Source organism: Papilio machaon, chromosome 6, assembly GCF_912999745.1.
Source record: "Papilio machaon chromosome 6, ilPapMach1.1, whole genome shotgun sequence".
Taxonomy (NCBI): domain Eukaryota; kingdom Metazoa; phylum Arthropoda; class Insecta; order Lepidoptera; family Papilionidae; genus Papilio; species Papilio machaon.
Window position 1 is genome coordinate 834,424 of NC_059991.1, and position 24,231 is coordinate 858,654.

General features: G+C 36.0%; 1 protein-coding gene across 2 annotated transcripts in view; it reads left to right on the top strand.

Moving 5' to 3' along the window:
* LOC106710984 (netrin receptor UNC5C) overlaps nt 1–19,603 on the top strand; it is a 90,863-nt gene extending 71,260 nt beyond the window's left edge. For both annotated transcript variants that reach the window (XM_045678265.1, XM_045678264.1), the window contains exons 6-12: nt 1,708–1,881; nt 7,322–7,477; nt 14,396–14,533; nt 15,185–15,332; nt 16,611–16,732; nt 16,906–17,139; nt 17,554–19,603. In XM_045678265.1, the coding sequence (XP_045534221.1) occupies nt 1,708–1,881; nt 7,322–7,477; nt 14,396–14,533; nt 15,185–15,332; nt 16,611–16,732; nt 16,906–17,139; nt 17,554–18,734 (2,153 nt within the window). In that variant the 3' untranslated portion in view covers nt 18,735–19,603. The remainder of the gene's footprint in view (nt 1–1,707; nt 1,882–7,321; nt 7,478–14,395; nt 14,534–15,184; nt 15,333–16,610; nt 16,733–16,905; nt 17,140–17,553) is intronic.
* The last annotated feature ends 4,628 nt before the right edge of the window (nt 19,604–24,231 follow it).

Here is a 24,231-nt window from a genome sequence, read left to right on the forward strand (position 1 = left end):
AGTTGGAGTCCATTAGTGTTATTTAAACAGCTTCACCTAATTCCCGGCCACCTTGTTTTCTCATTTGGCCAGATATCTTTAATACGAATTCCGAGTTTTATAGATTTTCCTCTCTTAAGAACATCATTGTTTATATTTACAGTACTTTAATGGGTTAATAACAAAACCCTAACGCTAATGGGAGCTATTAATTTTTATAGTCGAGAAAATGCTTAAATTGGGACCGCGGGTGGTCGTCCTGATCGTAATATTCAGTGTTACAACTCTCTTCTAATCAAAAACAAAAAGTAATGCAGCTATCTTTATATTCTAAAAACAGATCTACTAAACGATTGTATATTATGAGGCGAAAGTCAATGGTAACACTAATTTCTATGAATGATATTTTCGTAAAGTTTATCGACGAGTTAGGTTTATCACGAATAAATTATATCACAATTGTGTACCTTACACATTTGTGATTTTTTGTGATTCACTATTATATGTATTGTTTTAGCGTCCCATATGCTTGACTGAAGTTTTACCAAAAAAACGGCTCCATTAATACCAATTTGTGTCCCGTACTCGATGTAGGCAGCATGTGGCGTGGCTGTGAAATCTGACAATTTATAACCGTTAAGATAATGTAATGTTCACCATTACCAGTAATTTGGGGAAGTATTGGCTATTATAAAACATTTTAGAATATCCCCTGGATACTCTGAGTAGGGAAATTATTATGGAAAATTATGGTATGATGTAAAGTTTTTTTTTTTGTAATATTTGAAAGTGATCCTTCATAAATTACTTTATCGTGCTTTACTGAGATAATGATGAGAAAAATTGTAGATAGTTAAACTTTTTTAGGTTTACTTTATGCATTACTGATGTAAGATTTTAGTTCCACCTTCTTTCTGATTACATTAACAGCGAATTAATGACCAAACCATAAGAAATTCATCGCATTTGTTAAAATAATAAAAAAACAGTAGTAGGAAGAAGTTAATGTAATAAATTAAATATAATATTAAAATTTGACCGCTAAAATAGATTAAAGTTGAGATAAATTATGTAGGCTTATTTTTGTTGCACACTCTTGCCATAAAAGGAATCATTTTAAAATTTAAATTCGAACATATCAAATGTATTCTATCTTTGACTTATATAACAAAGGTGTACATTCTAGGCAGAGCGCGGGTTAGGCCAACACGCCACCTAGCATGTCCTGATGCATGATCGCATTCATAGATATAAATTATATTTGTTGTGTTCCTTACATTTGCGTGCCTGATACTTATTTTGCCTTATTCAGCCTTTATTTTAACGTCGAATAGCTTCATTATACTAACTTTTTAAAGTTAATTAATGAATTTAATTGAATTTAACACATCGAGTTCGGTTACGTTGTAAAAGTCCAGGTGTTATTAATCTTTTGGGACTTTAGACGATTAAATAAAGCTTTTGAATTTATAATAGAATTTTCTGTAGGTACGTAGAATTTGAGATACATTCATCAGACAAACTCAAACCTAGAAGTATCTTATCTTTTAATTTTATGTGTTGTGTTTTGTCTACGCCAGAGCAAATCACATGTAAACGTATTTCGAATTCAATTGTTTTAATCATATATTGTCGTATATCTAAAAACATGACCTCTTTTACCTTACAACGGCTGTCAACCCATTGATCGCCCTTTTAAAAGTTTTCCATGTTTCTTTGTGTATGCAGTGAACGGCGGCTGGTCGCCGTGGGGCCCTTGGACGCAGTGCCGCTGCGGCGGGCGCGCAACGGGCGGGCAACGACGCACTCGCACCTGCACAGAGCCGCACCCGCTCAACGGCGGCGCTCCCTGCCAAGGACAGGCCGTGCAGAGGACCAACGACTGTGTACCCTGTCAGAGTGGTCAGTATGATTTTGAACTCTATTTCTATTGAATATAAAGCAACTATTAGCGTCATAGGTTAAGATTTAGGGTTAGGATTTTTAATTGTGTAAATGACAAGTATTTAAAGGTTATATTGGCAATTAATTGTTTTTATCGAACAGAAACTTTTATGTGTATTAATATAAAATATGCTTCTTTTAATGCTTACTTGTATGAAGATGGATTTATGGATCTTCAAGCATATGACAATACTCAGCAATTATTAATTGGTAAGTACGACACAGCAAAATCAGTTACATTATCAACGTAGACATGTAATGTCGAAGTAAAGAGGTCCAAGTAATGAATGTCTTCTAAATCAGACGAAGTTTTAAAAGGCCCAAACCTGATAGGGTTCAAGAAGTTCTGTTATGAAAGGTATAAACAAAACGTAGGAACAAAAACCTCATAAAAGTCTACAGAGCACGTGCCAGAAATCCTTACAAATCTAACTCAACAACACTCGAGTGTCATAATCTCTCATTTCCATCTAAACTATAAAAATCAAGCCATTTAATTTACAAAGGGCATAAACTGAATGCCGACCGCACACATCAAAGGCTTTAAGTATTTCATAGCAACACTAAAATTACAAGCGAGTGCTGTGTACGAGGAAGTTGGCATTTCTAAATTGATACACATTGCTTTGAAGAGCGAACTGACTCCGTGCATGATGAATAACAAAGACTAATTAGGATTAATGAATTAGTTCCTGTACGAATCTCAGGAAACGTTCGAAATAAAACATCAAAAGTTTTTTGGCGTTCGAAATTTAAATTGTTAATAATTGCAAACAAAAAGCTGGCTATTTTATATACAGGAAATTATATTATCGTTAAATTTCCTATTACCTAATGAGTAAATGATCAAAATTTTCCTTTCGACTTGCATAGTTTTCATTTCCATTCCTTATCATCTATAAATAAATCAATGCAAATATTTTAATATGAACCCACCTGTAGTTAACAACATTTATATGTCAAACTAACCGTGCCCCGCGACTTCGTCTGCGCAGAATTAAAAAGCGTATGTGTTCTTCCAAACTATGATCTACATCTATGCCAAATTTGATCGAGATTCGTTGAGCCGTTCTGGAGATACCACCTTCTAACAAACATCCATCCATCCAAAAATTCGCATTTATAACATTAGTAAGATGTATAAGATGCTTCATAAATACCACCGTTGGTAATAAAACTGGAAAAGAATCTAGTAATCATCATTTGTTGTAAGTAACATAGATGCACTAGAACATGATAGACAATAAAACGCAAACGTTAGTGGTTTGAGAGTGAATCGTGGCCGGATCATTGTTCGCACTAATTGGTAACACATGTCGAAGCGGCGAAGCGATGTAGCGGGCCGGCGGTACTGTCTGGTGCAGATACATCGGAATACTATCGAATGACAGCGAGAGATTCAAATAAGAAATGTTTTAGTACATTGGAAATGTTTGTTGACTCAACTTCGAAGTCACACAATCAAAATTAGGTAAATACTATATCGTGCAGAATATGTATGCATATTTCGAAAAAGTGATTTGTCGTTGTTAGATTAATTTGCTATTATTTCTAAACACTTAACAGATTATACCCCAATAGTAAACTCCATTATTAGCTAAATATTTTAGTATCCAACAAAACATAAGTAAATGTTGCAAGGATAGTCCGCGGCAAACGACCGCATCATGACGCGGCGCCGCTAAAGGCATCGTGCACGGGTAATTGCCGTTAAACTTAAATGGAACTATAATCGATTATTCACCTGTTTTATGTCACTTTTTTGCAAGCGACTTAGGCATTGATATCTTAGGCATAATGTGATCATAAAGAACACGAGATTTATTTAAGAGCATTGAATCACCTGAAGGACCTTCTGAGCGTATTCATCGTAAACATACGATATCTCGAGTTTGCTGTAATAATATTAAAATTATGAGAACTAATTAATTTATGATTTACTTCATATGTTAAAACTTTTGAGCATGAGACAAAAAAAATAAAGAATGTGAAAGTCCTCTGTTGCGTTGTTCCTGCTCTAACGAACCTCGACTGATTTATGTGTGCGCGCATTAATTAATAAGAAATGATGCACACTCGCTCAGTTAAATATGGTTTTACACCCACACATACGGCACAGAGCATGTGTGGTGTAAGTTATGGAACATTAAGTATTCATTAGTAAGCTTTGAAACGTTTATTTATTATTAACTAGATAGTTAGAAGCTTATGAGTTGGATTTTTATGACGCTGCATGGTTCAGTGGATATATAATAGCCGCCATTATTTCAAACCTTGTAATGCTGTATGGGTGTGTAAAAACTTACCTTATACGGCCAATGAGGGCCACTACCGTCCACTTTCGCCGTCGATAGATCGCTATCATCTTTTTTTTTTTGTTAAACATGTAAAAAAGTCTGTCTATCCTAGTTCACATTAATTAGTCGACCAACAAAAGAAAAGTTGTTTATTTGGACCAACACGACAGGAGGTAGGTCCATTACATTTTAATGATCGACTCAGGGATAATTTATTCCACTTTTTTAAATTGTAACGTATATATAAATTTGACTAATATATACGTTACAAAAAAGGGTTATCCACATTATTTTGTCTATTCACAAAAACTAAATTATTAAACTTGCAACGATCTGTCATTGTAATAAATCCTATTTGATTTTTCTTTTTGTTTTTAATTTCGTTTTATTAATAAATTCCAAGCTTACAAGGTCCTTAACAGTTACATAAGCTTCGTGTTACCATTTACTTTCGCATAAATCATTTATATCAAGCTATAAAACAGTTAAATACAAAACGAACGAGCCGTCATCGCTTGTCGATTGGACCACGCGATAACTCAGTACCGAGTCACGGCACTATTATTTCTTTTGTACGAAAAAAAATATATTGTGATTTATTCCTCAACGGCATGTAAGGGCAGTTACCATCTTGGCGGTGTGTTTTAATTTCAATTTATAGGGTGATTGCTTGCGACTGGGATCGTTGTATAATTAGATATAAGATTAGTAACAACTCTTTTGTAATTGGTTTTAAGATATACCATCAAGTTGTTTCACAAAAACGGGTTATGTTATAACACATCTCATTCGCTTCGCTTGTGTGGTGTTACAAGAAAAGATAAAGTTAAGAATGTGTATATCGGAGGAAGTTTGAAAGTAGCGCCAGTTATCGAAAAATTGAGGAGCAGAAGGTTAGCGTGGTTTGGACATGTTATGCGGAGAGATGAAAATCATATAAACAAAAAAGTAATGAGATTGAGTGTGGATAGCTATAAAGGTAGAGGAAGACCAAAGAAAGTATGGATGGATTGTGTGAAAGAGGATATGCGTAAGAAGGGGGTAAATTCAGATATGACAGCTGATACAGATGTATTGAGGAGTAGTACATATTGTGCCGACCCTCCATAGGGATAATGGCAGGTTGATAATGACATGTCCCGCGTGGTGCCTTTGTATATTTTTAAAAATAACTACTTATTCTTGACTGTAATTAAAAAAAATACGCAGATGGTCTAAGTATTATATACCAATTCGTATGTTAAATATAACAATACCAACCGTGGGTTTCTGAAACCAAAATCCCTATTTAAAATATATTATTATCTCTGTTTTGTCAAAGATAATGACAAGGATGACGATATGTTTTATAAAGAAATTTTCTTAGAAACCCACGGGTAAAAGTTCAAAGTTCTGATAACTTACGATAATATCCTACTTTGAATATTTATCGTTTATAGATTATTATTACTATATAACATCAAACTTTCGTGGTTTTTACTAATATACTGTTCGTAAGAAACGGGATTTTTACCACGATTAGGCTGTTTGAGCTCCGATCAGTCAACCCGTGAACATGGCGCATACAACTGTGCCGAAATATCGGGAGCTCAAACAGCCTAATGGTGGTAAGAATCCCGTTTCTTACAAACAGTATATTATTATTACTGCTATTAATTATAAACTTTAATATAAAACTAGGCTGTAAGTGGTTTAAATTTTAGATTAAATCATAAAATTTTTAATTAGTTATCAAGAAGCAATCATTAAGAAGCTTGGCCGATGACACTAACCTCAACTTCGTTGGTATAATTTTAAAATACACATTAAATTAAAAGTCCCCAGTGGGCGCGATTAACGATTATATTCGTTGTGGTAGCAATTTATGATAAAAATGAGGTGTGTTTTGTGGTGATAAAATTTAATTCCCTTTGCTTTTAATGTAATGTTTCTCCCTTTTTTAACATTTTAATCATGATAAGGTTAAGTCATGTATTAATTTTTTAATTTTATATCAAAACGACGTCGGTAGTTATTTCTTTAATCAAAAATTGATTATTTTACGTTAACGATGCGACCAGTAGCTGATTACATAACTAAGATATACCTAAGATATCGAATTTAATACTTGTAGATAGCAATGACTTACTGATTAATTACAAATATGTATGAATACATTTCTCGATTACATTTATACGAGTATCAAATCTATTCACTCCTAGTATGGAGACTTTGACCTCAAAAATGTTCTATTTTTTTTCATCATAAGCGAAGTTTTGGCAACGAATTTATATTACGAGTGTTATTATTCGTAACAAATCGATAAATGTGGCGATCGCATGTAATGTAACAGTAATAAATATATGGTATCAACGATTCAATTTACCACGCCCGAGTTATTGTTGGGAACAGGAACAGAAGTGGATATTTTTTGGCAACCGCAAATTGATTATGCAATAAAACAGCGTGTAGCTAAGTCGTAACATATCGTAGCTGTATGTTCTGTATATAAAACACACTAAGACGCTTGTAAGATATTTAAAATCGTTTTTAATGTATCAAACTTTAGAATGGTTTTATTGTTAATCGATGCCACATTATTTTATTATGTTCTCTCTCAAATTCACTAATCTGCTAGATTTCGATGAAGGCAAAACCTTCTGAGAAACTTTAATGACAGACGAAGTAAGAGATAAATAATAATTAATCTAATACGAGTATATTAAATTCTCGTGTCACAGTTTTTGTCACCGTACTCCTCCGAAACGTCTTGACCGATTCTCATGAAATTTTGTGAGTATATTCAGTAGTTCTGAGAATCGGCCAACATCTATTTTTCATTTTTTTTTTAACTGCGCGCGGACGGAGTCGCGGGCGACAGCTAGTAATAATATAATAAATAAATAATAAATAGCTATGATAAATAATCTCTTGATTATGTCCAGCGTTTACAGATTGTGTCCAAGACTTTGAGAACTAGAGAAATAAATTAGTAGTCTATCATCCAGATAACAACGAGATACCTATATTCGTAATTATACCTCAAGTTTACTATATTACATACCTAGATGGTTCTAACATACTCTCCGTGACGTCATCTCTAAAGTGTAATGTTCTTACAGCGTTGCCGGGTCGATGGGGCGCGTGGTCTGAGTGGTCGGTGTGCGGTGCGGACTGCAGGCAGACAAGGAGACGTGCTTGCGCTGGCGACACGCCCTGCGCCGGCGCACATACACAACACGCTGACTGTGTCGGCGACTATTGCGGCGTGCATGGAGGTAAGGATTTGGAGTCTAATATAGGTCAAATATTGATCGATGACTAATGTGGCAGTAATTGATTCTACATAGCCGTTTTTTTAAGTGAAAAATATTATTACTATGAAAAATATTTTTTTGTAAATGTTGTAAACGAATTAAATTGCACCAACATAACTATAAAGTTCATATTTAAAACAAAACCATATCGAAAAGCTTATTAAAATATTTACTCATTAAAAGACTACACTTTGAGAGCGGCGTTCTGTTTCTCCTCACGTAGGCCCGTAGCCTTCTTGTGGCGTCTTTGATCTCTGATATAGAATGCATCGAGCCCCACTTACGATAAATTTACACCAATGTGTTAAATGCTTTTAGGAAACATTAACAGACTTTATTTAGTTATCTCTTCATTTGAAACTGGACATTACTTTTGTTACAAAAAACATATTGAGTAAAAATAGGAGAGTAATTAGGTGAACCCATTTTAGGAACCGGATCCTATGAAATGATTATAAACAGGTTCTTTGGGATAAGTTTTTTAACGTGACATTATACCGTTTGTCTTTTTTTTTCAACAAAGTAATTCATCACGTACCTACTAAAATTTACTCCCAAGTTCAATCGTAAGGACGCAATTTCATTAGTTGATAACTCGGTCATAATACAGCATGCGGGGAGTCTCCGCATACGCGCTAACGACAAATGAATTGATAGATCCATGTAAAACAAGCGTCGTATGGAGACTCAGTTGACGAGGATAATGCGCGGTAAGAAAAAGTAGAGACTTTCGCCCAACGCATGCGGGATTTAACGACTAATGAAACTGCGCCCTAACGTACTATTCTATTAACCTCTAGAGTTAAGCAGCTTTCGATAAGATCAACTTTCTATCACGTCAATAACATTTGCACTGAATTAATGTTTACACTTCTTGTGACAGCTCCATTAAGGTAATGTCCTCTGACCTTCTTATTCCAAACATCTCAGTAACATCAGGTGGTCCGATTAGAAAGCCACAGCTGCTGAAATTCCAACGTAATGACGTCTCATAAACCGTACAATTTTATCACACCTATGTTTCCTGCAACACGTCTCCGCGCATTAATTTAAGTGACATGTCATTTTTGTAACACCAACAACACACCGCAAATAGAATGGACGACAAGCTTTTAATAAAACTCAACCTTAAGCTTTATGATTCACTGTCACACGACACGGAATCTCTAGTTATGAAACCGTTCCTCCAGGGACATGTTAATTAAGCCGATTCTATGAAAGGTACACGGATTCGGCCACCAGATGCCAACAGACTAAAAATATACACTTCCTTTTCCGCGCACGCTCATAACTATGAAATGTAACATGGCCCGGTCGCTTTATAACAGGCTATCGGCTGTCATAACCTACCAATGTAAAGTGACCTACGACACCTTTACTCTTCACAGATCAGGTCGACATGATAACCAATATCAGGGGTCAAGAGCGAGTGGACGCCTTGAAAAGATTTGAGAGATACTAAAATTGGTGGCCGTGACCATCTGGGTCGTGTCATATCATCTAAATTTGGACGACGAACTAAAATTTTATGACAGTACTTTCGTTGTAACTTACAACTTCATATCTTAATGTTTTTTGCTCAAAATTGGAAACATTGTCCAGACTTCTTATCTTTAAATCTCTGTTGTCTTTGTCCTGTATGAAGTTAATGACTTTAATTTAAAAATCTTCAGACGCAAAGTGAACTCAAAGTTTTTTGCTACAAATTTACGTTGAGAGTCTTTTGTAACGACTTGTAAAAATAATTTTGAAGCATATTGGCAATATTCTGATACTTATTTTACATTAAAAGTCCTGCATAATAAATCTTTGTTAATGATAGCCATACCTGGAACAACAAAACGATTAAACATTCACCATAACAGCTGGAAACGTGCAAGCGTGCTCCCTCGGCGGTCCCGATCCAATATTCTAAATGGAAAATGAAAATGATCAGTCAATATTTAGTTTATAAAGCCAATAAATCATTTTTGTGGTTGCCGTTGATTCGGTTTCAATTTCCTTTGCTGTTTATCGAACGCTTGATAAATAGCCGTCGGCTGTCTCGTGTTGTTCGCTTAACTCGACGAATTCTTCCCGCTTGCAAACACTTTCGCTTTTTACGCTAAATAAATCTGCAATCTCCGTCATATTTGCCTATAGATTGCCTTTGTTTATCTTCTCGTACACACTGATTGTTATTTATTGCTTATCGTTTTTCAATTTTCTCTTGTTGCTTCTTAAATTATTGTTTGTATCAAGTTACATTGTCTACTCTCGCATGTTTTTCTGCCTTCATTTCCTAGTAAAATGAATTTGAACTAATTCGGAAACACACTTGCTCACTTTGGTACGCAGTCAAACTTATTTCAAATATTCAGAAAATAACAAAGCTTTCTGAATAAATGTGCGTCGTTCAAATAAGTGTTACATTCTGTTTTTTTCTTTAATCGGTCATAATAATCATAATATTATAAAAATATTATTCTGTTGTCAATGAACTCATAATTTTATGTAAAAATACCGCATAAAAATATACGGAAGGGTTTCATTACCTTCCGCTATGCTTGAAGGAATATCGATCGCGCGCGGAAAAAACGCCAGCTATCCGTCCGCAGTTCACTCGCATCTAATTCAAGTAAATACTGAAGCTAGGATATGGAACATCAGTAAATTAACCCACATGAAAGGTGAGCGGTGAATGCAAAGAACGCTTTAAAGGCCCCATTCATTGCTGAGGCGAGCGGCCACTTCATTAGCCTAATTGCCAACATACAAAGAGGAAATGGTGAATTTTATAGCGGCTTTTCATCTTTTGTTACTAAAACATTCGAATATCCTTAGTTTAAAGATGTAAACGGCGGAGAATTGAAAGAAACAAGTAACAGTCTGAACGCTACTCTGAAATTGAACGGTTACCGTCTTACGTCATTTAATTTTATTTACTCCTTGATATTTTTCTCGGTGTACGTTCAATAAACTTCATATTTGAGAAACAAGTTAGAAACATACTAACGCTTAAAAGGAAGACTTTTTTCAACGAGCATTACTCATTTATTCTTTAATTTTTTTTTTTTTATATTGAAAAAGTTAGCGCTTGACCACGATCTCACCCGATGAGGTGAAGATGTGGTCTAAAGATGGTACGCGCTAGCTTTGTAGATGCCTATTCACCGTGAATGGTACTCAACACGACTGTTGTTTCGTGTGTTTCGGACAATTCGGCGTTGTTTAGGAAAATTGGGAATTATTTGCAAATAAACCGAACGTAGATCTTTAATTAAAAAGTATGAGCATATTTGCCTATTTAAAAAAATAGTTCGAAGTTTACAAATAGTATATACCTATACAACGTTCTATACTTAATATAATTTGAATAAAAAACTAGATAAAAAAAATGTCTCCAGCAATGTCAACGTATTAAATTGATGGAAAAAGTATCTGATCTCTTTTTATATTCAGGCTCAAGTCGTTCAAATGGTGATAAACACTATACAAGTTCTAGTAATAACATCTGTCAAGAACTTGACTTTTTATAGAGGCCATAACAAACAAAATAAGTAAGGGGAAGGGGATTTATACGCGATGCAGTTCTCATTATCGAAGGTGGGCTCCGTGAATGATTTGTTGTGATTTCGCCGAGTGAACGCAGCGGGTGATCGCAAACTCCATCCACATATCCCGTCTAACGTAGCACACGGCTATAACCATTAAGTTAAAAGACATTAAGAGCGACATTCCCGTATCCGAGGTATTGTAGAATTTAATTCGGAAAGGCCTCCTACCACGTTATGGCCAACGCGACAAGGGTTTGTATATTTCGATTGGATTTCGTATCTGCAATCTCACTGCAACGGACTCGGATGTACGGCTGGCACTGACAAATGTTTGCAGAGTACAAATTTCAACAATACTGCTTAGGGGTCGTTGGAGAATATTTATGGAGTTTAAATTGTTAAGCGTTTTCAATAAAACACCAATTTTTTTACATATCGTTTAGTGTTTACAACTAAAGTCTAGCTTGGTTACAACTAAAGTTTTCTGTTTAATTAAATTCATGACATCCAATATGATAGATTGTTTCGTTCTTTTGGTTAGAATTAACTGTTAACAAATACTAGATTTTTAAACTACTTTACTAACTAGCTAGCCTTCAATACAATTTGCCATTATTCCTACTACTTTAGCTCTTAAACACGGTACTTTGAAGATTGGAGAGGATTAAAATAGTGAGTATATTTGGACCGTTTTAAGTCTGTCCCCGTAAATACCCCGACCCGTGCGTAATCCGTTAAGCTTCAGTACGTATCGTGCGCGAATTAATACCCTTATATTCACGTTTACGTTTACGAGGTTCCGCGTAACGCACGGCACGAAGTAGCGGATGTTAAATGATTTATTGAATTACAAACATCGTTCGATAATAAAACGAACGGGGACTTGAGAATTATTTATATCGAAGATTTATAGGCGCGCCTTACATTTTACAGCGGCGTTGCGCCACCGCATACGTCTTGTGCTGGATACGAACCCGCTATCAAATTTGATAGGAGGTTGCGGACAGTTACTAAAAATTTCATTGCTTTTTTATTTTTATACCAGACTTATAGCAAGACTTGAAACCCCAACGATAACAGAACTTAGATCTAAGAATTTGTGATTTCTTACTTACCTAACAAACAAAAAAAGGGATTATTTTCGCTTCAAGTTACAGTAATTATAAATTGTTTAATTCTATAAAATTAATAAATTTTAATTGAAACATTAACTAAAAGATTAATTGTACAGATATTAAAGTTTGTATGAAACGTAAGTAAAATAGTAGTTTTCAAATAAACAATGTTTTCATTTAATTCCATGTCGTAGCGCACTCAATGTAAAGAGATTTACCGACTTGTGTACTTAATACTTAAGTCTCTAGAACTCGTAAATTTTATTAGGTTATTACCCTACTGTAACATGTTACATTTATAAATGTTACATTTAAACTTAGTTTCACATAAATATTTTAATGACCAATATTACATAATATCTTCGTACTCGTTAATTTTAATGGCATTTTTCTTGAATTGGAAATATCGTCTTCAACCCATTACTTGTGGTTCATATAAACTCCACAGATGAGCTCAGAGCTTACCTAAGTTAGGGGAGGGCGAGGATGTAGTCTACTACGCCAGCGCAGTACGCGTTGGTAGTGGTACCATAATTTTTTTGCAGATTTTTCAACACGATTCTTATGCTTAAATCTATTCCTATTTTACTCTTTTCTAACGGGCTTAGGAAATTAATTTATATTCAACATAACGATATTTTCTCATCAGGCAGCATCATAATATGTTATGTAGGGTTGCGAGGTACAGTGTCGCCAGCTCCGTTTTAATTACGTTCACAACGAGCGATCGTTATCGGTTTATCGAGCGCACGATGACTTCATTGCGACCGAACGACGTTGGAGATTATTTTCGTTTTTTCGGTTACTCGACGAGCATGCCCTCGAGAGACAGGTACACGATCTCATCAGGATCGTACGTATATTGAAGGAGTTTTTATTTATTGGTATTTAATCACTTTTACGCTCCTATCGTAGTTCGATTCTAGGCTCTAAGTTATCGCTCAGTACTTACTCTTAACATGCATGTCAAAATGTTTAATCATGACTGTTATTGTTTCTTAGTGGATTATATATAAAACACTTATCAGTACTGTTTTGCGGGCGGCGCTGGGGTTCTTTTTAAAAAGAAAACCCAAAACTTTTCCACACACTTTTTAATTGAAAACTTAGATGGTCTCCGAATCCGGGTTGTCACCTCGAGCTCTAGCAATCGACTGAATTATTTGTATAAATTACTTATAAAGAAAGCTATATCTGCTGATGACAGATATTGCAACAGTTATTACAACAATGGAAAACTTCGTCTTCAATATATTGCTGATTAATCGATACGTCCATACTGTGAAGGGTTATAACAGTACGTTACTTTGGTTAGCATACCAAGCTATGATGAGCAAATATTGTTGATAAAAATCTTTATGTAACAACACTAACATTACGCGTATTTATATTGTTCGTAAAGTAAAACCAACGTTTCATAATTTCAACTCCTTTTAAAGTTGGATAATTACACGAAACCCACTCGTTAAAATGCGCGGCGGGAATCGTAAACTTGGGGACACGATGACATAAATAATATTAAGAACCGCTGCCAGAAATTGAATGCTCGTTTTCATTTGTATAACATAAAACTATCTTCAAACTTTGCAGTAATAATGGAACTGTTCACAGGAAACTGTACCTTAGCACTATAGAGAGACAGTCTATTAAAATTTTATAAACGCATAGTATATCTTTGTCGAAGGCTATTTGAAATTTTATAGTCAAACTCGTAAAACCGTTAAAAACTTATCATATCACAGGTGTCGAGCAATTACGCGGTGCGTTTTATAGTGTTAGACAACATCTCTTATCATCATTCACTCTGCTGTTGTTACTTCACTTTAATGCACTGATAGTGATGTTGCCGTTATATTTCCAGTTGAAAAGTGCTTCGAGAAAGTTCGATGAAGTCAGTTTGCAATTTATTCGACTTTGTTGGCTCTGAAAAATTTTCTAGAGGAAAAAAGAAACATTTTTTTCTTAAGGCGAGCTAGTAAACTAACGTTGAAATAACACGCTAGCTTTTGTTCAACAGACTTGAAAACTTTATGACAAGTTTGCTTTGGCGCTTTTATTTTACGTTTGTATTTATAATTTATTCCTAGTTGAAACAAGTAAAATAACAAATGTATACTCTAATAAAGCAATAAATACGTACATCAAAAAAGATCGACCCCTTTTAAATTAAATTCGCAAGAATCTTGTGTTAGTGAAAATAAATTATAACATCCTGTATTGTTATACAGTAGCGGCTCACAGCGACATCCCCCTGTACATTGGGATCGCGGTGGCTGTTGTCGTGTTCCTGTCCGGAGCCGCTGTTGTTTACAAGCTGCTACAGAGGAAGACCAGGGATCACTCACTTTATACCATGACCAGAACAGGTAAAAAAAATTGAAAAATCATCAGATATGTAATAAAAATAAGCACACCATCAATCTACATCAAAGGTGCTCTCTTCGTGACCACTTAATGACTAACTGGCAAATAAGACTTGACAAAAATATTCAAAGTAAGCCGAACGATAAACGAACCGTAAACAAGAATTAAATTATACTAACCAATGTTCTTAGATGAAATTATTTGGAATATGTTACTTTTGAAATATAAAAAAGAGCCTACATGTATGTAATGTTAAATTGTGAATTTTGGTTGATTTCCACAGAATTGAATTAATCTCGCATAATTTGGGTGGCCGGATAATTTAATTCGAATAGTATCGCTCACATAATCCAATTTGCTTCGGTACCAATCAATTGGTGCACATAATTTGGATGATAACGAAGTGGAAGCCTATCGCAATAATTCGTTGGAAGCTGTTTATAATGATTTATTTGCTTAGATAAATAATACAAGAATACATCACTAAATTTGAATAATAATGGAAATGATAATAAAGCTAAGAATGCTCTGATTTCATGTTGGCGCTAAAATATACATACGCAATTTTCTATTAAGACAGTACTATATTGTTACTCGATTGAAAATTATTCTTTCCATTGCTGTTTATTTTTACAACTGCGCTTTTTGTGTAGATTTTCAACCGGAGATGTATCCAACTGTTGAGAAACAGTCGCTATCTCTTGCGCCGGACTTGATGCAGCACCGGCCGCCGCGCTACGAGCACCCGCCGCCAGATACCAGGGCAGAGCATCACTATGACGTACCACATCTCACGAACAGGTTAATTTTACATTGAGTCTCCACTGTAGTAATACATGTATTACGACAATATTGCCGTAACTCTCATTCTCTTTTAAAAGAAAAAACAGAGACAACAAATATATTCATATACACGTTTCAAGTCATTCTAAATTCACGAATAAAAGTTGATTTTACCATAGGTCCATGCCTAAATGTTTATGGCGCTAGTGTCGCATTTCATATGGCAATACCATAAAAGCATTCTGTGTTTGAATTTTTATTTATCAAGACCAGTTATGTACCAATTTGTATTTTCTGAAATAAAAAAAGATACTTTTAAAAAAACAATGAAAGAATCCACTTCTCTGCTGTGAGGGTTACGTTGAGAGACAGCAAAATAAATAAGCCAAATATTGACGCCAAATTGATACCGTAATAAAGTGAAATTGACCGAGTTCCCTTTTATTGTATATCTGTCCCAATTTGTTCTCAATAAGACCTGAGTCGAACCCAAGTGGATCGATAGAGATTTAGTTCAAGGGCACAGCAAATCTGTTCTTATCTACCGGTCATAACTTCTAAACAAGTTAGTTAAATTTAGCTATATTCGTGTTATTTCTATTCCTATGAAAAATACTGTAATAAGTTGTTATAATAAATGCAGGTTATTTTACTAAATAATTTTCGTTGACGAAGTAAATCCACATAGAGCTTTTGGTTTTAATATTTACACCGCAATAACCGACGTGCCATGTCACTGTTGAAACTGTGAACGACCGCTGCGGTTTACAGTAGCTATATCAATGTGTATACATTTATGAATTAGCTGTTACCCTGTACTTCATCCGCGTGGAATTAAAAGAAACTTAATGAGTACACTATGTGTGCTTCCAGGTTATGTTCTACATCTATTCCAAATTTCAGCGAGATCTGTATAGACGTTCAGGAGCTACCAAGCATCCATCCATCCATTCACCCCTACATTCAAACATTCACATTTATAATATTAGTAAGATAATGTTGTGATAATATTTATGAATATAACGGTGGTACCCGTTACAATTTATTTTTAATAGGTAACTAAGTTTATTCGAAGAATGTACAATAAAAATAAAAACGTATTTTTTCCTAAAACTAAGGAAGTGTCATATACGAGTAGGTCGCATGCATTGGCGTTGCAATTTCAACCGATGTTGTTCTTCAAAGCACATATAGAATATTAGAAGATATTACATATGGCACATCCATAAGCAGTGTACTCTCCTGTCCGACGTGCGAACTTAATCAGCGGGTTCTATCTGTGAATTTTGTGCACAGCTACGCGTCCCCGGTGGATCAGCAGGTGACACCTTGTGCTTCCAGCAAGGGCCAGAGCGACGAGTACGACAGCAAGCCCTACAGCGAGTCAGAACATTCCGTCTCCAGTTGCTTCACTAGCTGTGAGTTAACGTTGCAACTTTATTTTGATAACATAGTTGAAAAACTGGCTAGCTGTTAGAATGGAATAGTTTTTTTGCTCAACAGATGTTACTCCGCGGTAATCACTAGAGTTTGAAATGCAGCGCTATGAGTTTCAAATTGGCTTTGCAACTAATCAAAACTTTTGTTCCAGCCGGGTCCATGTACGACGCGGCGAACGAGTCCGTGACGCTGCAACTAGCGGAACTCGTCTCGAACTCGGCCACCTCGCAGTCGCTGTGTGTGACGGGAGCGGGCGCGCGGCTCGCGCTGCCGGCCGCCGCGGTCGCGCTCTCCGTACCTGAGGGCGCTCTTGGTAGGAGCCGCCGGGAGCAAATGTACGTCGCCGTCGTCAAAGATGACAGATACAGATTTAGAGTAGGCAAAGGTAAGTTTATTGACTTTTTTTAGTAGTAATTTTATCAATTTCGAAATGCGCCTCAACCCAAAACTTTTCCACTATGTTTTTATACGTGACTGTGTGAATATAATCAAAACATATTACTGTAACCTTAATTTTCACAAATACGGATTTTTTTTTTACAAGTAATTCTGCCCGAAAGCGAAAGTTTTTTATGTAAATTGCGGATAAGGAAACGCATAGATCCATTTCGATCAAATACGCAACGACGAGTGTACGAGCTCAGTTTAAATAAAATACCGGCATAACCGAGGGCATCATTATACGACAAAATTGGAGAGGTGTAATTTATGCAGAGTGACCGACGGGCCTCGAGCGAAATGAAGGCACTCCTCGCGCAATCCACAGTTCGTTTTCTTAATAAGATTTCTTTACCCGCAGGCATCACGCAACTGAGCCCCGTGGTGAAGTGCGGCCCGCCGCGCCTACAGCTCAACAAGTCCGTCGTCTTGCAGATCCCGCACTGCGCCGGCCTCAAGCACGGCTTCTGGAATCTATCCCTTTACGCCATAGACCATAATAATTCCAAATCGGACAACGCTTTGCCCCAATGGAAAAAAGTCGTCGGCCTCGGCCAGGAGACTATCAACACTCCAGTATTTACTCAATTAGATAATGACAAGATATTCCTAGTTACCGATATATTATCTACTTTTGTTTTGGTCGGAGAGAGCTTTAACGGTAAGGCGGTGAAAGCGCTGCAGCTAGCGATCTACGCTCCTGCTGTGCCCAACGAAACGTCCTGCGAGTACAGCATCAGACTTTATGTATTCGAGGACACGCCTTGCGCGCCCTACTACTGCCAGGAGCAGGAGAAGAAGTTGGGGGGTGTGCTCATTGACCGACCGAAGACGCTGCTGTTCCAGGATGGCGGCTCCAACCTATGCCTGAACATGGAGCACGTGAGCCCCGGCTGGAAAACCAAGCCGGGCTTCGGCTATCAAGAAATACCATTCAATCACGTATGGAGTTCCAACTACAACGCTCTGCACTGTAGTTTTATTTTGGAGAGGACTCACGACTGCGACAGCATTGATTTTAGTATTTCAGCATGTCAAAGGACCAACCCGACCTACAAACAAATGTTCCGAATATCACTGGAAGACATCCGCAGCCGGTCGCCGCGCGGCAGGTCGCCCCGCGCGGAATCGCAACGCAGCTTCAATATCACCGAGAACTTAATAGAGGCGCGGATGTGTCGGAGCGAGGAGGGTAGTGAGGGCAGCGCCAAAAGGAGTGTCACCGTCAGTGAGACAGGCGTCAACGAGTGCGCAGGAGAAGGACCTTTTAAGTTGAGCGCTCGCATTAAACGGCAGTTGTGCGCTATATTGGACCCGCCGAACGCGCGCGGCAACGACTGGCGCGCACTGGCGGCGCGGCTCGGCGTGGACAGGTACACGACGTGGTTCGCCACAAAGAGTTCCCCCACCGAGGCCATCCTCGAGCTGTGGGAGTGCCGCGAGCGTGGGCCGGGCGCCACAGGAGCGCTGGCCGCCGCTCTGCGCCAGATGGACCGCCACGACGCTGCGGATCTGCTGCACTCCCGCCCCTCGTGGTTATGAATCGCCAGCGCTGTCGTGCGAGCGCCACCCGCAACCATTTATAAAGACTATAAAGGGAGTCTATCGAATAGACATGTTTAAATAAAAAGTTAAAGAACGTTTTGTTGATAAAGTTAAGCGTAGTTTAAATGTTTTGTTAGAGAAAAGAATAGTTTCGTAGGCCAGCGGCCTAACTTTGTAAAATCGTGGTAGATTATTTTGTATAGATATTACTCGAGCTGTAGATAAGCGACGAAATATATAAATTATATTATAGTAGCAATAATAGTGCCTAATGTCTTTTAAAGAGATGCCAACATATGAATCGTTGGTGTACAGATGGTTATTTTGTTAATTTTTATAAGTGTTTGAGTGTTCTTTGTAATCAAAATGTATTGCTAAGTTCATGTTTACTTCGCTTGTGCATTTCTTTTGTTTACGCAACTCAAGAATTAGATGTTCGTGCCAAATTCGCGATGCCACCAAATAGTTTGGCAATAATGTTTCAAATTCTATGCAACTGTTCAGAGCTTAATGTAATTAGGATTACTTTAATACTTTCTCATTTCACACTCTCAATCGAAAGACTTGACTCGAATGCATTTACTGTCCTATTTATAACTTTAATGTAATTCTCAACTTAAACTTACACTGCCGCTGAGATAAGTATTGAGTGAAGTCTCGACCTCAACAGAGTTCCAAGAGGAAATCCTAGATTATGTTCTAAATTTCCCATCTATGTGTAAGGTAAATAGATTGTAAATAATTGTATCGCAGTTTGCAAATAGTAGACAGTGTATATGTATGTACTAACCGAGGTTTATGTAAATGGGACTCATCACCGCTGTAGACTATACTTATATATATTTTTGTTAACGTGATGAACTTTAAAAATAAATGGATCTGTGATACTTAAAATAATATTGAATAAATTATGTTTAACTGTGTGAAATTTGTTTTATTCCATTATAATATTCAGACATGCACATCATTGACATAATAAACTTGAGTAACTTAGTCTCAAAGACATAAAAAAAAATCTCCTTACATTATGTACCGTTGGTTTCTGAGACCAAAAACTCTGTATAAAACATATCGACACCCATGTCATTATCTTTGACTTTTTCTAACGGTTTACATTTTTCTTACGGTTATTTTGGTCTCAGAAACCCACGGATGATCATTAGTAAGAGATCACCTAGTTACTAGTAACAAAGGATCACGTTCATATTCAAGGGTAACTGCGCTTCTTTCACTACGTGTCAAACCAATACCATATCAAATCAGACACGTTTCGGAGTCCATGTTAAAACAAACAAATTATACGTAACTCTTGAATTTAAAACATTGAAATTCCTCTCGCGTACTTTACATGACGAGACCAAAGTTGAAACTAGCAATTTGACAAGCGACAAAATCGTTAAGCGAGTTCACAATGATACGGGCAAGTTGCATGTAAATGGTCGGGCCGATAGCCATTGAGCGTAGCGGACTCACTAAGCAGGTGCGGGCACACTGACGGCGGTTTGATTCTTCACACGTCACTGAGCTGTAACTAATTCGCTCGGGGTGGAGCGCGAGTGACAGCGGGAGACATAAGCGGTAAGCGGGAGTTATATGAATGCTTTTCTACTAAGGTAATGTTTAATATGTTATTAGCCTAAGCTGGATATTTTTCCGAAATGACTAGTAGTTTCAAACCGATAACCATAATTTAAAGTTGACACTATTTAACATTTAGGAAATAATTTAACTAAATTAAATCGTAAACCCTTACAAAAAAATATATCGAGTGATAGTACAAGGGAAAATTATTACTTTTATTTAGTACTTCGACTTTAACAAAAATTATAATAAAAATTCATTAAGGTAATATGTTAACCATCCGTTTGGTTAACATATTACCTTAATGATTTTTTTTTATTAAACAATAAACTTTTAGAAACCTAACAGCCTAGCATGTTCAAATTTATAAATTGCTAACAGTGAAGCTCCACTATTCTAGCATTAAAAGCTTACATTTCCATATATTATACCGCCGTAACAAAAGCGGGTGCTGTTAAAAAAAATAAAGCTGCAGGCCATAACTTTTTACACCCTTTTTTACCTGCCAGAAAAAACTAGAAATATACTCTGTTACAAATGATTATTGTTCGATTAATATTTTTTTCACTCATCAACTAGAGTTTTTAAACATCCACTATAACTGTGACTAAATGTGTTAATTGTATTTACGTCATAGTATAGTTAATTAAATCGTTAGACTTATCCAAGCTTCTTAAAAAATACTCGATCCTTTGGAGTTAGTACTTTGGTACTCGCTAACCACTACCCATAATGTTTGTTGCAAGAAAACTGACAGTAAAATATTATATATTTATAGTTCACCAATCTTAGTGAGCTCACAACGTAACTAAGATCGTGAAAGTTTTAGTCATTAACACTCAAATTAATATTAAAGTCATCTGAATACGACTCTGTCTCTACAGGTAAAGCTCTAAGCTTTAACTTCTTTTAAAAGTAGTATACTATATACTATATAGTACACAGTAGTATATTGAAAAATGTATATAAGTATTTGTATCTTTCACCTCGCTACCGCAACCTTTACTTCATCAACCCTCCTTAGCGTGCTTCTATGAGGCTTCTCATGCTCATAAGGGTTGAAACATTCAATAATAAAAGGCTAAAATAGTGATGTGCTTCATGAAAACAAAAATACTTTAAATGACAACTTTCTTTAATTTGGAATTTAAAAAAACTTTTGTATTTATTAGTAAAGTTTGCAAATATCTCTATCATGTAAGCAATAAAATCAATTAAGGTCTGTTTAAAAAAAGAAGGCTCTTGATGGAGAAATAATTCTGAAAAAATTACTCGTTCCACATAGTTGCTTAAAGTTTTAAAGACTGCAGATGAGGCTTAGAAGAATAAGAAAAAAGATTGCAAATAAGAAAAAAAATACAAAAGAAATTTGCTTTTGATACTCTTAAATTAACAAAAAACATAATTTCATATGTTTTTATACGTATATTTTCCATTGTAAATAAAAACCCTATAGTTATATCAGGATTGAGTGAAATCCGATTTTATATGTAAAAGAAATCAAGTTTCAGATTACTGCAAGGCTCGTCCCTACCAAAAGGGCAGAAGCTACCTCGTTATCGATGACGACAGAGGGCGCGGAAGGGCGTCAATTCATCAAGCGACGTTGTAAGGTCACCGGCGAAGCGACCCAACTATTTCCTTTCACTGGTAAGGGCTCTTTTTGTTGGACGGCAAATTAATTTGGTGTCGCATGTCTTAAGGTAACAGCTCACGTCCAAATTACGCATCAGTACCCGACACTTCCCGACGAGAATAAAGAATTTTATGTAATAAAAATGAAAGTAACGCTTTATTATTTTAGTAAGAAAATTCAATAAACACTTAATTTAATATCGCCTCTTTTGTCTTTTCTGGACGAGTCTATAATTTAGGCGATGTCAATTTTGCTGTAAAATACATTATCATTTCAACAGTCTTGTTCATTAGATGTATCAGCTTTTTAGTTGTCTTTGATATCGCTAATATTATCAAAAATTGCTTTGCTTTCAAATTACATTCAGAACTATTAATGTTTATTAAAATATCCATCAACTAAATAGTGCGGTGTACTATATCCGGTGTCCGGAAGTTGCCCAAACATGATTTAATGTATGTGAAATGATTTAGTTACTATGTTTTTGGGCTGTAACAATACTCAAAATTATAATTTAATATTCACATAGACATCGAATTATCTTTCTTTATCCAAACTTGTAACAATTTTTTTTTTATTTCATAAAAAATTCGGCACCCTACAAATATTGTTGTTGCGGGATCTACCACTGTTAACTTTTATCACAATGCTGTCAAAACCATGAAATATATCGCTGCATGTCGATTAAAGATGATTTTCATAATAGATCCGTATCTATCGTAAACGTGGACGAGGAATAAGTCTTTACAAAGCAGTGAAATTAAATATCAAGAGATAATGTAAATTCTTAAACTTTTGCCAAATATGGGATATAGCCGACAGCCTCGTAAAGAACAAATTGAGCGAGGCGATGGTTAAAACAAACGCGGACCAATACCTCAGTAAGGTCCAAGTTAAGGTCAAACGGGAAACGGGAACGATATTATCGATTGTCCCTTTTGGCCGGTGGCCGATCGTGACTTACCTTACATGATGAGAATAGTGTACAAATTATAAGCGAAAGCGGAATACATCCCAATATCTGGCGATTTTTTTTTTCGAATTTTCTTTGTGGATATGTCAAGTTTTATAATTTTGCTCCACTAACTGGAAAATAAAACATATTTTTAAATAGTATAGATGTTTGTATGCTTATGTCTTCGTTCAATTGTCATCTCATGAAGGCTTAACAGCTCCCAATTGATGTATCGTTCGATTCGCAATTTTCCCCCATTATAGACATATAAATTTGATTTTTTCACATTAAGAAAAGAAATTAAAAAAAAAATCACATTAAGAATATCATCATCATCAGCTCACTATACGTCCCCACTGAGAGGCTCGGAGCCTACCCCCCCCCCCAAGTTAGGGGTGACTAGGCCATAGTCAACCACGCTGGCCAAGTGCGGGTTGGTTGACTTCACACATATCATTGAATCTCTTCTCAGATATGTGCAGGTTGCATCACGACGTTTTCCTTCACCGTAAGAACGTCGGACTTTATTAAGAATATAACATTAAAAAAATATAAGAGTAAATTGACGTAAAAAAATGCCTTCACTATCTCTTATAGCTTAAGCCGTTAACAAAAATAGCTCGGACAAAGGCGTGGGCGACGGCGAAGAGAGAATGATGCGAACGGCTTCACGATTGTTAATTTAAGAATGGTCGATGTGCACTGAGCTTAATGAGGGTAGGACCATCTTGATTGGACCAATTTTTATGGCTGCTCAAACTAAAGTCATTACTCTTGTTAGTGATAAATCGCATTCGAAACTCGCTGGTACAGGAAAATGAAAGTTGCTTCTACTTTTTTTAACGATGTATTTTATGTTAAGTGCAATTCTGATAAGCTTATTTTTGTCACAGATTTTATACAGTATTTAAATCAACACTTCAGTTTTAAACATCAACATTAAGTAGCTGTAATCTCTCTACCTCAGTGGTTAGTTGATAAAAATTTGAATTGCTAGCCTATATTTTGAAGTTGTGTAATAAAAATATGAATAAATCCTGACCAATATTAAAAATATTAGAGAACATCAAATATAAGTTCTATCGAGAATGTTGTATAACAGACTTAGTGGACATTTGAATCGGAGTTCAAACAACACATGTTTACGATCACTCACCTAATCTAAAACACATTTTTGTCTCTACGATCTTGTATAGATAAGTCGAAGACTTTAACCGCACGCCGTAATCAGACGCGCCGCAATTAATCAAGAAACAAAGATGTTATCTGATAAAATGACCACCAGCGGAGAGCATGGCTTGTACATGGGTTATATTAATGGA